The 17,519-nt window shown below is 41.0% G+C and overlaps 1 protein-coding gene across 2 annotated transcripts in view; it reads left to right on the forward strand.

Moving 5' to 3' along the window:
- LOC101850549 overlaps nucleotides 1-2,416 on the forward strand; it is a 15,249-nt gene extending 12,833 nt beyond the window's left edge. For both annotated transcript variants that reach the window (XM_005094197.2, XM_005094196.3), the window contains exon 7: nucleotides 2,276-2,416. In XM_005094197.2, coding sequence (XP_005094254.1) covers nucleotides 2,276-2,319 — 44 coding nt within the window. In that variant the 3' untranslated portion in view covers nucleotides 2,320-2,416. The remainder of the gene's footprint in view (nucleotides 1-2,275) is intronic.
- Nucleotides 2,417-17,519: the final 15,103 nt, after the last annotated feature.

Here is a 17,519-nt window from a genome sequence, read left to right on the forward strand (position 1 = left end):
AAACTTTGAAAAAAGCTGCTGCTCTGGCTCGTCTGTCGTCTTGTCAAGGTCATAGCAGGTCAGGTAGTGTACCAGGCCACTGCTTCCTGCTCGGGCTGTCAAAAGTAGCAGTCTGTCAAAGGCAGTCTGGACAGTTATGTTATGGTCATGGGAGGCTACGGATGGTCCAACGTCAGTGTCTGTTGTTGTTTCAGTCTGATTAATTTCGGTTCGCTCCACCTCCATTGGCTCCTCAGTCACTGTCGTTTCGTTCTTATTTTCTATTGTCTGTTCGTCAGTCTGTAATGTCATCGTCGGTTCGCTCTCATGTTCTGCATCTGCCATCGTCAGTTCGTTTGCCTGTACCGGTAGTGTCATTGTCGGTTCATTCGTCAGTTCTGCCATTGTCGGTTCGTACGTCTGGAACAGCCTGTGAGGTGCCAGTTTGGTCCTGTCAAAGCGATCAGGTTTCCAGGGGCAGATGCCAGAAGCCCTGAACCCGCTTACCAGAATATCCCCATCATGTCCCCGCCTTTCCCAAGCTCTCTTGAAAACTTTGGCGAAATGTTGTTTTGACAACGTGTCCGAGTTGTCCTCCTGGTACTTCATCACTTTCTCATACTACGCTCGTTTGAGGTTTTTAAAGCTGGTCAGATCCAGCGGTTGAATGATATGGCTTGAATGGCTGGGCAGTTGATACAGAATGATGCCATGAGACCGGCAAATCTCATGGATCTCCAGGGTCAGGTGAGTGCTGTGGCCATCAGCAAAGAGTATGACAGGTTTCTGGAGATGTGCGACAGCAGGACAGAAAGCAGACTCCATCCACCTGGCGAAAATCTCACTGTCTATCCACCCATTACCTGACTTGGCCATATGAGCCTCCTCCTCAAAGCCCTCGAGAGGGTCGTAGGTGAAGCGCTGGCCAGGGAAGATAAGAAGGGGAGCTTGGAGCTCCCCCAGGGCGTTGCCGCAAACGAGAACTGTTACCTGTTTGTGTGTGTCGTTGGTCACCTGGTTGACTCGTTTGTCTGTTTTTGCCGCCAACACTTTCTTCACCCCTCCTCCCAGCTGAAACCCTGACTCGTCACAGTTGAAGAGTCTCTCAGGGCATTCCAACACATAGGGTCTATCTGACTGATGTCCTCTTTTGCCTTCTGGAACCAGGCGACAATCTTGTACTCGCTGACAGCAGCCCTCAGTGAGCCAAGTGCCTGGGGAGTCCGAAGGCTGAGCTTGTTCTCATGACGCTTACGAAACAGACGGTACCACTTCTCCCCAGGCATGTTGTCCTTGAAGACAGTGGTCTCTGCCTTACTGTTCAGGCATTTCTGGACAGTTGACAGCAGCTGCTCCTTTGTCCGCCCGAATCCCCGCCTTGACGACTCTGTCAGCCACTCAGTGAGTCGATTCTCTTTTTCGCGGCTAAGTACTGTCCTGTCAATCTAACGAAAGAGAAAAATAAACAACCAATTAAAATTAGTCACACTTTCATTTTCTTGAACTGTACTGAACTCTGGACCTATAGAAAGAACCAATATATTAGTATTGTTAAAAATTTCACTAAAATATCCTGTACCACTTTAGGATGGACCTGAAAAAATGAGGACAAACAATTGGCACGAAAATGTAGCCCTGTAACATAAACCTGTGGGCTCCTGACTCTTTGTGCAGCCTTTCTACTGCTACTCCTCGGCTCTTTCTTACTGCTGTCTTTCAGCCACACCCCTGATCTTATGGTGGGTAAGATCTAACACACAGCCGTCTCGGATAACGGCAACAAATCTCGGAGGGCACCTGTGCAAGGTGCACATCATGTTAAAAGTCCATTGGCGGTCTAAAATCGATTAACATTTTGTCTGAATTGTTTTTTAGTTTGTGTGTTTGTTTCTTTATCATGTTTTGTTTTGTTTGGGGTTTTATTTTGGTCCTCTTTTTATCTTGCTGTAGTTGGAGTTTTCTTTAGGGGGAGTGGGGGGGGGGGGGGGCTATAGTTATACTAGATAAACCCAAGGGCTGCAACACTGATGGCACACACAGAGAAAAACCTGGTTAACTGGAACAATATACCAATTTTTGTAATGGTTTCGACGTGCCAGATTGACAACTACAAATTTGGTGGTATGGATCACCTTTAATGTGTCTAGAAACTAGAAAATGACTCAGGTTCTCGTGATTTGATCATGTGGATACGTAGCACTACATGAGCTTAAATACTAAATCTTGGCCTAAATAGATTGTATTCTTTCACTTTATGATTTTGCCTTTCTCTATAGCCACATTCATTTCTTTACAGCTATCTTCAAAAAGAGGAATCTGGGGAGTATTTTCGGTTTGTAATAGGAAAGGAGACGCCCACGAAAGCAACACAACGAGATGTGGTGTTGACACCTTGGAAATGGAAAAGGAATAAACAATTTAAATTATTCAGCAAAAATATGACTTTCTGTTTCTTCATTTATGTCACATTTGTAGGAAATCACATAATACTATGGATCGACATGACTGTGGATTATTGGTATTAATTACAAACTTGCCCATCTTACTGTAAGAGTTCGCAAATTGTTTTAAGGTTCGAGTTTTTTCGTCTCGTCAGTGAGTTATTGAATTTAGTATTCTTTTTAACTTATTTTTGTTGTTGATGAAAGTATGTGTAACTAATATTTAATTTCAGTCTGTTCTCTCTCTCTCTCTCCCTCTCTCTCTCTCTCTCTCTCTCTCTCTCTCTCTCTCTCTCTCTCTCTCTCTCTCTCTCTCTCTCTCTCTTTCTCTCACTCCTCTCTCTCGATGTTTGTGACAGTGTAGTTTAAGGCCTTGTGTGTCTCATATTAACTGCATATATGAGTAGATAAAGCAAAAAATAGTGTGTGTGTGTGTGTGTGTGTGTGTGTGTGTGTGTGTGTGTGTGTGTGTGTGTGCACGTACGCGGGTGTATATGGGTGTATGTGTGTATGTGTGTATGTGTGTGGGTGTATATGTGTGTATGTGTGTGTATGTGTATGTGTATGTGTGTATGTGTGTGCGTATGTGTGTGTGTAGTAAGGATGTGAGTATACAACGAAGAGAGCGTTTTTTGTTTGTTTGGAGGGGGACAGGATGGTGATGGGGATAAAGGGGAAGGGGTGGGAGAGGGGATCGATATGAATGGCAGCCGGCCAGTTCTACACACAACGAGCCGCCCCTGCTTAGCAGACATTGCTTCTCCAAAAATGAGGGTATCTTGGGGGCTTACACGTTTTGAAGGGTAAGGTCTCCGTAAAGAACTTAAAGGGAATGAATACCATTCCTGGTCCGTTCTGGCGAGAGGTCCTTACAAAATGGTTACAGTATGCTGACAACTGTTCACATGATATTCCATTAAGGAGTGACCCTCGTTTTAATAATACTCATATAAAATATAGGAATTAACTAATCGTTCTTCCTTCCTCTGTAAAAATAGGAATAATAGCAGGACATGACATAACGGTCGGAAGGCGAGTTTTGAATCTAGATGAATATACACAAAGATTTGGCTAGACCACAACATATTAATAAATGCAATAAAAACTGTCCCAGGTATCACACCTTCCAATCTCCGGAGACTATGGGCACACCCCTCTCGATAATAATAAGGAGTTTTCATGCCCCAACCTTTAATACCTTGGTCGTCATTTTACACAAAGGTCATGGGAGACTTTTTTACAGATTTTATTCCCTTGAGTTTAGGACTCGAAATTTTCGCAGTTCAGAGCGATTGGACTAATTGGGGAAGGGGGGGGGGGGGGGGGGGGGGGGGGGGGCTATAGTTATACTAGATAAACCCAAGGGCTGCAACACTGATGGCACACACAGAGAAAAACCTGGTTAACTGGAACAATATACCAATTTTTGTAATGGTTTCGACGTGCCAGATTGACAACTACAAATTTGGTGGTATGGATCACCTTTAATGTGTCTAGAAACTAGAAAATGACTCAGGTTCTCGTGATTTGATCATGTGGATACGTAGCACTACATGAGCTTAAATACTAAATCTTGGCCTAAATAGATTGTATTCTTTCACTTTATGATTTTGCCTTTCTCTATAGCCACATTCATTTCTTTACAGCTATCTTCAAAAAGAGGAATCTGGGGAGTATTTTCGGTTTGTAATAGGAAAGGAGACGCCCACGAAAGCAACACAACGAGATGTGGTGTTGACACCTTGGAAATGGAAAAGGAATAAACAATTTAAATTATTCAGCAAAAATATGACTTTCTGTTTCTTCATTTATGTCACATTTGTAGGAAATCACATAATACTATGGATCGACATGACTGTGGATTATTGGTATTAATTACAAACTTGCCCATCTTACTGTAAGAGTTCGCAAATTGTTTTAAGGTTCGAGTTTTTTCGTCTCGTCAGTGAGTTATTGAATTTAGTATTCTTTTTAACTTATTTTTGTTGTTGATGAAAGTATGTGTAACTAATATTTAATTTCAGTCTGTTCTCTCTCTCTCTCTCCCTCTCTCTCTCTCTCTCTCTCTCTCTCTCTCTCTCTCTCTCTCTCTCTCTCTCTCTCTCTCTCTCTCTCTTTTTCTCTCTCTCTCTCTCTCGATGTTTGTGACATTGTGTTTTACGGCCTTGTGTGCCTCATATTAACTGCATATATGACGTAGATAAAGGGCAAAATAGTGTGTGTGTGTGTGTGTGTGTGTGTGTGTGTGTGTGTGTGTGTGTGTGTGTGTGCACGTACGCGGGTGTATATGGGTGTATGTGTGTATGTGTGTATGTGTGTGGGTGTATATGTGTGTATGTGTGTGTATGTGTATGTGTATGTGTGTATGTGTGTGCGTATGTGTGTGTGTAGTAAGGATGTGAGTATACAACGAAGAGAGCGTTTTTTGTTTGTTTGGAGGGGGACAGGATGGTGATGGGGATAAAGGGGAAGGGGTGGGAGAGGGGATCGATATGAATGGCAGCCGGCCAGTTCTACACACAACGAGCCGCCCCTGCTTAGCAGACATTGCTTCTCCAAAAATGAGGGTATCTTGGGGGCTTACACGTTTTGAAGGGTAAGGTCTCCGTAAAGAACTTAAAGGGAATGAATACCATTCCTGGTCCGTTCTGGCGAGAGGTCCTTACAAAATGGTTACAGTATGCTGACAACTGTTCACATGATATTCCATTAAGGAGTGACCCTCGTTTTAATAATACTCATATAAAATATAGGAATTAACTAATCGTTCTTCCTTCCTCTGTAAAAATAGGAATAATAGCAGGACATGACATAACGGTCGGAAGGCGAGTTTTGAATCTAGATGAATATACACAAAGATTTGGCTAGACCACAACATATTAATAAATGCAATAAAAACTGTCCCAGGTATCACACCTTCCAATCTCCGGAGACTATGGGCACACCCCTCTCGATAATAATAAGGAGTTTTCATGCCCCAACCTTTAATACCTTGGTCGTCATTTTACACAAAGGTCATGGGAGACTTTTTTACAGATTTTATTCCCTTGAGTTTAGGACTCGAAATTTTCGCAGTTCAGAGCGATTGGCTAATTGGGGAAGGGGGGGGGGGGAGTGAGAGTGAGGGGAGCTTTTATTTTCACTTTCAGAACATGATAAAAAAAAGAGACTACAATCCTGTCACATCATGTCAGTGTGTGTGAAGAACGACTAGAGTAGTGTAAGTATTTTATTATAAATTATTTACTTCATTTACCCCAAAGAGGTGTAGATAAGGCGCTAAATATTTCGGCACACAAAAGATCACGAGTCTGATTAGATTCTGATATAATCCCTCCCACTGAACCCCTTCTGTATTAACTCAGGTGTTCTGAACTGTCCTCAACTATCTTTCGCTCACGCTCATTCCAGCAAGCACTCAAAAATACAATGTCAATAATGGGGAAACGTTGCACACCCGTATTATAGCTAGTTTTGGAGTGCTCAACAGATCAGACGTTACCTTAATAATAAATAATGGATTGCATTTATATAGCGCATATCCACTTATACAGTGCTCTATGCGCTTAACATGATACATATTATGGATTTACAAATCAATTTTAAAGGTACATAGTGTTATATACTCGTGCAAACACATATTCACTCACGCACGCACCACACGCACATACATACACACATACACACATACGTACATATGCGCATACGCACAAACAAACTCACAACGATCTACAGCTTGGATGGATTCTGTCTAATCGAAATATGATGAAAATAGAAATGCTTTTAGTTTCTTCTTTAAAATTTCTAGATTTTCTGCTTCTCTGATAGTTTTTGGAAGCCTATTCCAAACAAGTGGGGCAAAATATGAAAAGAGCGTTGGCCATATTATTTGTAATTTATTTTAGGCTTAACAAGGGTTGTTTTGTCACTTGTGATCTGAGCGTTCTAGGAGGCACATAGGGTGTTAAAAGCTGTTTTAGATAGTCTGGTGATAAATCATTGAAGCACTTGTAGCAAGTTAAACAGATTTTATATATGATACGCTCTTTCACTGGGAGCCAGTGTAATGCTTTTAAAATAGGAGTCACATGATCATGCTTTAGTTTTTTTAGTAATTATTTTGGCAGCAATATTTTGTACTCTTTGTAGTTGTTGTAACAGTTCATCAGGTACACCAGCCAGTAAGGAATTGCAATAATCAATCCTTGACAATATAAGTGATGTTATTAAAGTTTTGGTGACACCAACAGATAGATATTTTCTAATGCTCCCTATTTTCTTCAGCTGGAGATATAGATTTTTTACAAAGATTGGATACATGGTATTTCATTGACATATCTTGATCTAGCACCACACCTAAATTTTTTATTTTAGTTTGGGCTGATATTTCGTGGCCATTGATGTTAATTCTGATATTGTCGATTTCATTGCATGCGCTGCTACGAAGAAATAATATTTCGGTCTGACCCTCATTTAATTTTAATTTATTCTTGAACATCCATTTTCTTATATCATTGATACATCTGGCGATTCTATCTATGAGATTGTGTACATTGTCAGTTGTAGTGAATCCATACAGATGTGTATCGTCTGCATAAAGATGGTAATTGAGGGCATATAAATAAATTATTGATGACAGACTTTGCATGTACATTGTAAAGATGACTTTTCCAATCTCTCTAGTAAAATTTCGTGGTCGATGGTATCGAACGCCGCTGACAAATCAAGCAGAACCAAAACACAGACTTTTTTAATTATCGATTTCATTTAAAACATCTGATGATACTTTTAAAAGAGCGGTTTCCGTACTGTGGTGCCTTTTATAAGCAGATTGAAAAGGTTCTTCCATGTCATTGGCCTTTAGATGTTGTTGAACTTGACACCAAACGATTTTCTCCATGATTTTTGATAAAAAGTTAAGATTGGAAACTGGCCTAAAATTTCTCATGTCGTTTTCATCAAGACCTTGTTTTTTAAGTAAAGGTTTTACAATGGCTTGTTTGAAAAGATCAGGTACGATTCCAGTGGTGGGTGACATATTAATAAAACGAGTAACATATGGTGCGAGATCTTCGATGCACGTAACTAACAATGAAGTGGGTATTGGGTCTAAGTCGCATGTTTTAGCGGGGGACTCTTTGATATACTTAATGACATCTTTCTCTGATACCACTTTAAATTCACTCAATGTTGATTTGTTCACAATTGCAAGATTTTCATCAACAACTATATTTGTATTTACATCTAACATACCAGAGTCTAAATCAGTTCTTATTCTTTCAATTTTATCATTGAAAAAGTGCAGAAAATTACAACAAATTTCTTTATCAGTTCCAGGTGGAAACCGTGTACAATTCTCCCTTCCCAATAATTGATCAGATAATCGAAAAAGTTCCTTGCAGGAGTTTACATTTTGAAATTTGTTAAGATAGAATTGTCTCTTGTTGTTTTCAATCAGGGTGTTGACGTTGTTACGTTCAGTTGCCAAAATCTGTTTGTGGACGTAGAGGTCTGTCTTTCTAAGCTGTCTCTCCGCTTTCCTTCGTTGTTTTTTGGCCTCTTTGATCTCGAGAGTAAACCACGGAGATGCTGGTCTCGGGGAGAATTTACGAGTGACTACGGGAGCATGTTTGTCCAATGCATTGCGCAGAACTGAAGAGAATTGATCTGCAGAGGGGTCAGGCGTAGAGCTGAGAACGAAGTTTATTTCCGATTAAAAAGATGAGACATCGAGTTGTTTCATGTTACGAAACTGAACACATTTTGATACAGTGTTTGGTTTACTGAGGTTCAAATCAGCTACAAGTAATAGGTGGTCCGAGATACCTTTGTCTGTGACCTCTATGTTCTTGAAAAGAGGTACATTATTCGGCGTGATGATCAGATCAAGTGTATGTCCATGCTTTTGCGTTGGCAGAGAAATATGTTGAATAAGATCGTGCTGTTCTAGAATAGACATAAACTTTCTTGTATTTGCACATGTTTGGTTGTCGTAGTGTATGTTCAGATCTCCACAGATCATAAATGGTTGACCTTTCTTCCTTAAACAACACACGAGTTGGTTGAATTCTATGTAAAACGTTTCTAAATTCACAACATTCTTTATGCTCTTTGGAGGGCGATAGAGATATATAATTGTACGATTGTATTTGTTATCAGTCACAAAGTTTATGGAAGCAGCTTCAAACGATGTGCATGGTGTTGCTAGCCATTCCTTGGTTTTATGTGGTGATGCGGTGGAGCGAAAAATAAAGGCTATGCCTTCCCCTTCTCTGTTCTTTCGTGGAAAAGATTTTATCTCATAGCGTGGTGGACATATTGCGACTCATACGTGTTCATCACCTTCTTTACGTAACCAAGCTTCTGTTATACACAAAATGTCTATGTTAAGCTCTACGATGGTGTCATTAATCATTACTGTCTTATTTCTACAAGACTGGGCGTTTCTACAACAGAAGCGGTAGTACGCAACTCCTTCTTGTACGATGTTTCTACACTCAACTCTAATAAGGTTGTTATTGTTCACATTTTTATTTGTAGCCACTGAAAAGAAAACTCCATTGTTTTTGCTTCTGTGTTTACTTCTAGTGACACAGTCATAGTGGGGAAACTCGGGCTCTGAGTACACATTTTCAACACGCTGGGTTATTACAACTTGAATAGTGACATAGTGCGACGTTTTCGCCTCCCCCTTCTTGCTGTCCGTCGGGTCTCACTACGGCGGGGTGAGGTGGACGGGGCGGGGTCTTGTCTTGGAGTGAGTGCTAATATGCCGAAATCAGCACACTTGTCAGTAACGTAAAACGGTGGGGTAACCCGGCTGTTCAGTCCGATAGTTCGTAGTTGCACACATGTTTACACGCTTTTGTTTACCTTTGGCTGGTGTTTTTGTTGTTGTTGTTGTTGTTGTTGTTGTTGTTGTTGCAACTCATGGTGAAAAACGAGGATTAGAAATGTCCAGTAGAAGGCAATGAGCTCCAACATGACGACGAAATTAGCGAATTGCCGGCCAGATCTAGTAGCGAATTTCATGATATTGATATCGAAAGATGCTTTGGAAATTCCTGAATAAGCACGTATAGAAAATAATCCAAGTTGTAGCGAAAATATATCCAAAATCGACAAAAAACCACAGAGCAGAGTGGAGCGCCTGCTAAGCGCTCAACACACTCACTCCTTATTCATTTACTTTTTTTTGGTAAGTGTTTTGCGGCGCTCGCAACTGATTAAGGTCATTTGAGCGCACGGGACACATTAAACTTTTTTTCAGTTGGTAGGAAATTTTGAATTATTTTCCCGGGTGGCGGCCGAAGCCTACTCGTATCGATTTTAGACCACTAAGGGATCTTTAATGTGCGCAACTTGCACATGGGTCCTCCGAGATTTTTCGCCCTTGTCCGAGAAGGATAGGTGCAGATCTTACCTACCAGAAGATCAGGGATGTGGCTGAAAGAAAGCAGTAAGAAGGAGCCAAGGTGTAGCAGTAGAAAGGCTGCAGAAAGAGTCAGGAGTCCAGAGTAGGAGGCAAAGAAGGTGAGGGGGTGGGGCAGAAAGAGGAGACGAAAGCAGATGACAGATTGAACCTCGCTGGAGAGCAGGAAAGGAGGTGAAAAGAGACTTTTTTAGGTAGAAAGTTTTTCCGTAGCAACCCGTATTCGAACCCGGGATCTTTGAATGAGAGGCCAACTCCTTAACCTCTAGGCCACGAGAGCCCCCCCCCCCCCCCCATTTATTACTATTACTTTGTGTCTTGTTTTTGTTGGCAGGGTAAAAAAATGTTACCTAAAAAATATTCATTACTGTTACTATTATTTTTATTTTATTAAAAAAAAAAAGTATTTTACAGGTAGCTTGCAGAGTTGAACTGGGGAAGGCTGTACTGTCAGGAACCATAAGGGGGAGGGGGGGGGGCTTGCCCCCTGGTAAAGTGGTTTCCTTGTATTGGGATGACTCCACTCGCCCAGGGGCGGTGAGTCGTCCAACAGGTCAACCTGCAAGTCATGGGGCTTATTATTTTCGATAAGCAATCCGGTTGAAAATAATCCGTGAGATAAAATTAAAGTATACTACACAGGGTATGTCCGACTTAAATCAACGTAAGTGCACACACATTAAGAAAAGATTAAACATACGGATGCAGACACAAAAAACACAACCCCCTTACTAGAAAAAAATGTTTCTCTATCTGTTCCCCTCTACCAAAAGTTCTTCGCCCTGTAGTTTAGGTACTAATACTGACAAAGTCACCACCATAGTATGAGACTTCGTGCAAACTTTCCGAACTTTCGTTGACGCTGTAAAGATGATTCCTCTAGGGAGCGGGACAGAAGGTGTCCACTTCGTGACTCGAAAGAGCTGAGGAATATAGGACTAACATGATCTAAATAATTAACTACTAACCAGTTGTTGTAACCATCTCCAGTTGGGGCTATGGCAACACTTAGATGTGTAACTTACCAATGCACATTGTACGAGTGAAGAAACATTATTTATCTATTTATTCATTTATTTATTCATTCCCCCATGATCAGACCTCGTAAGTGGCAGAGAGATAATTTTTCAGGAGAAAGAAAAAACTGATTTATTTTAAAGCAGCGTTGTCAAACCTCTTCAATTTCGCCTAAAACCACTGAAAACAATGACACTAAAAGATGGTTGACAACATTTTAGAAATACGTATTGAATTTCTTATGTAATGACGCTTACGAGGTATGTTTACACTACCGTGGTTGTGATCAGACCTTGTTAGTGACGACTATTGCCGTTTACGAGTTTTAATCACGGTGAAATGTTGGTAAAGTGCACACTCATAAATGACAATATGTTCGTACGACAGGAGAACCGGCCTCTGCAGATGGTGGCCAGAACACCTTAGTGAGATCAGGGAGGTTAGAGTTTGATCCCCAGATGGGTTATCATTAAAACCATATAATTTGCAATCTCTTGGCTGCCTCACCCTGCACTGGAGACAAGATAAGTGCCAGGATTGGTTGCCCTTTGCCCGAATAACGAGGCTGGATGATGCGTGTAAATTGTCTGACGCTTCATGTGCATGTTCAGAAATGCATTTTCTTATTTACTCATTTTAGAAAGAAACTCCTTAGAGAATTTTGAGTTTAAATTTAAAAACAAAAGATTAAGTTACTTGTCAGTAATGTCAAATTAAAGAATAAAAATCATGCTCATGGGAGACCTTTGGCACCAGGCAAAGATCTCCAAAGTCACACAAACACACACACACACACACAAACACACACACACACACACACACAACACACACAAACACACACACAAATAAAAACACACACAAATAGACAAAGAAACACACACATACGAGGATAAGTCTTAGTAAAATTATGATGAAACAGATGAGATTGAATAGAGTGCTATTTGTAATGGCGTATACATTGTGAATAAAATACTTCCTGGGGTGTCTTCTCAACGTGTGTTAGAACAGCATTTCTATTATGGAAGAAAATAGATAATCACTGTTTCACAATTGGCTTTAGTTTGAAGTCAGTGATTCATAAAGCAAACTGGCTGACAATTCTCACTCCCCTTTATGTCAAAGGTAGCATCTGAAATCCTTTGTCACCAAGTTTTGCACCGACAATTTAGTTTCGTAATAAAGCGATGGAGCTTGTAGAAAAGGCACCAAGAGGGCAGACTAAAGATCCATGGAGATTACACAAATTTTTATCGTTGCTTGCTTCAGCCAGTTTCTTATTGTTGCCTTTTTAAGCTTGAGCTTGAGACTTTCCTTCACTGATACGTTTCCAAATCTCATCACCGACTTTTTCGCACTTATGGCCACACACAAGTCTCACTGACGCGTTAACAGACACATTATTTTGTTCCTGGGGAATGCCCCTGAATTCCGAGATGGCCAAAGGCGTTTTTTTCTGATGACAAAGGGCAACATATTTCTGTGAAGTTTGATAATGCAATTGAAAACTGGCTCTACATACAACTTTCCTCCTTTGTTTTCGACCATAATGAGAACCCAATTTGGAGAGTTTTGCAAAGAAATCTTCTATAAAAAATGTTCTCTGCGAGGGTGCTTTCTTGTAGTGAGGGTTGTCTCTTGCGGCAGTGTCTGGGTAACGCTCTGTACCGGCAGTTTCATTGTTGACAGAAGTGTCCCCATTCACGACAAAGTTCCTAATTCATCAATCACCAAGAGCTGTTGCCCTGGGATGATACAGGCTTTTGCAAACATAGAAGTTCTGGCGTTCTTTTTCCAAAAGATATTCAACATCCATTTCATGTCTAGAGATGTCCAGGACTCTCTTCCGTTCGGGCGTTTAATGTTTGCTGCTTTTCCTTCTCAGTACAGGGGCCAGATATGATTGAGAACTTTCTGTCTGTCACAGTCAGAAAGTTCTTTGCGCTTCAATCCTGCTCTCTTGCATTCACATGACCGTTTCATTTCTCTGGCGGGTTTGTGTTTATATTTTCGGACGTATGCCTGGCCTTGCCGGCATAAAGCCATTCGTTAGTAATTCTGCTTTCGTTCTGCTGGAACTTTCTTCCACTGTAATTTTTGTTTATTTTTGTCTGATTTTCCACATGAAATGGTTCGAAAGACATAATATTGTTGAGGTGGATCCGTCTTAGAATGCCACGTTGCTTCCACAATCAGTGGCATATGAGCAGACAGATCAGGGTAATCTGACCAGAAATGTAATGAAGGTCGACCTCGAATGAGACATAAGGCGACTGAACATACAGATTTCAGAAGTGAGGTTTCAGAACTAATGCAGCCTCGGCATTGGAAAGGCCTGGGTCAGAGGTGAGTGACACATTATGGAGTAATCACATTGGACAACGGTTTGAAACAGGTAGAGTAGATAGTTCAGGATTGACCATAAGGGGCACAGATGGATGCAGTGAAGTAGATGTCACAAGTGAAGCAGATTCGACAACAGTTGACAAGTCGTCGATTGTCACTTATGCAAAACGTGTAGGAACGGGAAAACATGATGAATCAGGTACAAAATGTAGAGATAAGGGTTGCATTGTCCACTTCTAAGCGCCAATGACTCGTCTCGAATCACCACGCTCCGTTGTGTTCAAAGCTCGTGAGCGACTAGATAGCGCTTACGAGTTCTGATCACAACCACGTTTGTGGAGGGGTGGACTTACAAGTTTTGTTTACTTGCGATAAAAGACATTTTTATGCAGTTTTTTTCACATAAACCTTCTGTTGGCGTGTGCACCGTAATCATTAGAAAGTGACGGTGTGAAAAAGTCAGTTTCGCAAAATTTGTCACTTACGAGGTCTGATCACGATATGTAAAACATTTTCCTATGTGTTTACTCTAAGACTAACAGCTAATTTCAAAATCCAAAAAGCTACACAGTTTGTTGTTATTCATCATCATCATCATCATCATCCGGTGCCAGATCTGCGACAGACATCGGCGACCATGGTTCTTCATTCATTCCTTTGCTCGGATGTTCTCAAAAAGCTACACTTCCCTGATCTTTCCCTGTTACCCATTTGTTTAGGTACGCTAAGTATTGTGTTCTGGGCCTACCCCTGCCTCGCTTGCCCTCAATTTTGCCAGTGAGAGCTAGATTTTCAAGACCCTTATGTCTATACAGGTGTCCCAAAACTGTATTTATTGTTTTTAACTTTGAGCATCCCACGTGGGTTTTATCAAGCACTACCTCGTTTGATTTTTTTTCCTTCCACGACACTCTTAGCAGTCTCCTAAGAAACCACATTTCTGTAGCTTCTATTTTATTTTCACTGTCTTTAGTGATTGTCCAGCTTTCACAGATTCACAGCCATATAGAAGGGGTTTTCTATTTTTCAGGATTGGGCTCATTTTACTGAAACTTGCCTTAGCCATTGTAATTTTCCGTTTTATTTCTGTGGAATATTTGGCATCAGATTTTATCTTATATATGTTGTTATTATTACACACAACAGCGCCAGATTATAGAATGGGGCAGGGCAAAAAAGAAAAAGAAAACAAAGCAAAAACCCCACTTCGACCGTTGTAACAGATCTTACCAGGAAGACACAGCAACATATTGCATGCCTGACCAAAAAATCAAACAATACATAGTCAGTCTCGATGATTAACAGAGAATACCGGTATACGAGAAGCCTTTCTGTGAGGTGACGATTATAATGCTCACTAAACAGTTACAAATCAACCAAAGTACTGCATAATAGAGTACCGTACGCCGAGCAATCGAAACTGACGACGTTGTTGAAAAGAGATTTGAGGACGTGAGCACGGAAATAAAAGATGAGCTGATTTCGATAGCCGAAAGCCATCCAGATTCCACTTCCTGGAACCCCCCCCCCCCCCAGGTCTTCGCATGGCTTTGCCATACTCATCTCGCGTTTGCGCTGTGTCTACTTTGAACAAAATTTAAGAGAGAGAGAGAGAGAGAGAGAGAGAGAAAGAGAGAGAGAGAGAGAGAGAGAGAGAGAGAGAGAGAGAGAGAGAGAGAGAGAGAGAGAGAGGTATCCCTTTACCTGCGACAGGGCAATTAAATGAGGTTTTAAGCAAAACATATTATTGTGCTGCACTCGTGGGATCTGCCAAAAGTGAAAAACCTCCATTGCCATTATGTCTTAGGCCTACATAGGTGCAGGCTCGAATGTAAGATTAATTTTTTTCCTCAACAAGTCACTGAACTCTGGTCAGGCTAGATCAAGTAAAGTTGTTGGTAGGCCTAGCCTAAGTCAGGCTGCTCTTCCTTTCTTTTTCAAACCGCGAAATAAAACTAGAGTCAAGAGTGCTTTCCTCTACATTTACTTCAGCGGTTTGAATGTTTTCAGAAGTTCTATTCTTCTTCCGTCCCGCCATTGACATAGTTTGGTGGTTAAACTTGGTGATCTGTGAGTGATTAAGACTCACTCGCTCATAGAAATAGTCTCCCAGCGTAACTCGGCGAATGTTCATTCTGGGTGGTGTCACACTTTGTGGAAGGTCTGATAGAACCTATATGGCCCTCCAGTTGTCCTGTGTCTAGCTAAACGTTGTTGGGAAGACGTTGAAGTTGAGAAGAGGCTTTCGCTTGGCTCAGTAAGTAGTCTATATTATAGTGATTAGTTTAGAACACTATTCCATAATTATTATGTAGTCTAATATAGTTTAAAGAACAGCCGTCTACCATGATAATAATGTGGAGTCCATTTTCGCACTGCTACCCATAGCTCACTTTATGAAACTCCTTTTTGTATGGACAACCAAGTCTCAGGAGATCGTTCAAAGATTAGGAATGCTTTATTACAATGTACTCAAGTCTCAGGAGATCGTTCAGAGATTAGGAATGCTTTATTACATTGTACTCAAGTCTCAGGAGATCGTTCAGAGATTAGGAATGCTTTATTACAATGTACTCATATTTTTGTTGAAATAGTTTTTACAACGAATTGTTTAAGAAACAAACACGTTTGTCACTTCTGTACGAAAGTTTTAGTGCACCATAACATTTGTCACAAGAAAAGAAACTTCTCACTGGCAAGAAGTCCCAACTTTGTGAGCCACAAATAACCTTGGTCCTCTAGCAAAGGAATTAGATAAAAATTGCAAGGGTTATGAAGATCTCCTAAGTGTAATTTGAATTATTCATCTCTACATGAAAATTACCAGCCATCACAACTGAAAACAATTAACACAAAAGACACAGCAGCAAGACACTCAAAGACAAGACACTGAATGCAAATTGAAAATGTTGAAAGATTTAAGGTAGAAGAAGAGAACGATTAGATTTAGATATCTCGGTCAGTTATATTGGCCTAGATCTAGATCTAGATCTAGAGATCTATCTACTGTAAACTTATTTCTCACTCAGCAAAAGTCAAATGATGGGACCCATGAAAGACAGAAAGTAGATTTGATACCACTATAAATAAGATTGTTAAATTTGTGGAGCTTGTTTTTGACAGCCAGGTTGTTCTTGAGGGAGGGGCAAGGCAAGGCAAGCCGGTCACTTCACAGCCCCCCAGGATGTTTACATGTCCAAGGCCGGCCGTGTCCAGCAGCAACAAAGGCTTTTGGAGAGCAAAGTAAAACTGTCTGTCTTGGCGAAATGTTTTTGATGAACTGGCAGAAAGTGTTGTTCGCGGAAATGATTGAAAATAGTGTTGTGTGCATGTGTGGGTGTACTCTTGTTCGGTACATGCTATTGCTTTTTAGTAATATTGTCAGTCCAATGCTTTGATATGTTGAGTAATACGTTTTTCTTTTTAGTAATTCATTAATTTAGAACTAGCCAGTGGCATAAATCTACCGTCCTTATCTCCCCTTCTTCTTTTTGTTTGTTACTCTCTTGTATTACCTCTAATCTTCAGGCGCTCAAATTGACCTTATGCAGTTGCCAGCGCCGACGTAAAACCTCTACTAAAACTTCAAATGATATAACGCATTTCTCTCACATCCAATGTTTGTCTTTGTGGGAAGAGTGCAATCAGTGGTTGTATGCAGGCAGACAGTAGACAATGAAACAGCAGAAGTCACAACACTTCCACTGGTGGGGAAGGACGCCACTGATGCAGCAGACAGGGGTGGCCGGCCAGTACTGCAGTATCTATTCGGAGACGGAGATAGACCAATCAAAGTGCTTTGTGCCTCTACATCAAGTTAAAAAATGGGGGAGGGGGGTTGTTTACAAGGGGGCACCCCCCCCCCCCCGTTTAACCCATAACGAGATATTTTGCAGTTAGGTTTGATATTTTCTTGAAAATAATTGATTTGAGAACGTTTTATTGGCTATATGTGTAATCTGCAGCAAACAATACGAAGGTTGACCACCCCCACCCCCCAAAGGTGTGCTTCTGTGTGCGGGAGTGCGTCTCCGAATAGTTCCTGGGTGCTCGCCGGAGACGTCTCCGAATATCTTTTGCCGGCCAGTACACAGTACACCCAACTGAGTGGTGAGGAAGGAGACCTTTCATTCTCCACATGCAGGAAATTGGTTTGATGTTTTACTAGGTGCACACTCATTCTCACACGTCCTGTCTCTTTCACGTACATCTTCACACGTTGATAAATGATCACAAGCATAATGTGAGGCAAAGCATGAGAGGAAACTTACATCTTTTTTCCCCCTGTCGGGCAATTTTTATCAATT

The sequence above is a fragment of the Aplysia californica genome, unplaced genomic scaffold (genome assembly GCF_000002075.1).
Source record: "Aplysia californica isolate F4 #8 unplaced genomic scaffold, AplCal3.0 scaffold00077, whole genome shotgun sequence".
NCBI classification, from domain to species: domain Eukaryota; kingdom Metazoa; phylum Mollusca; class Gastropoda; order Aplysiida; family Aplysiidae; genus Aplysia; species Aplysia californica.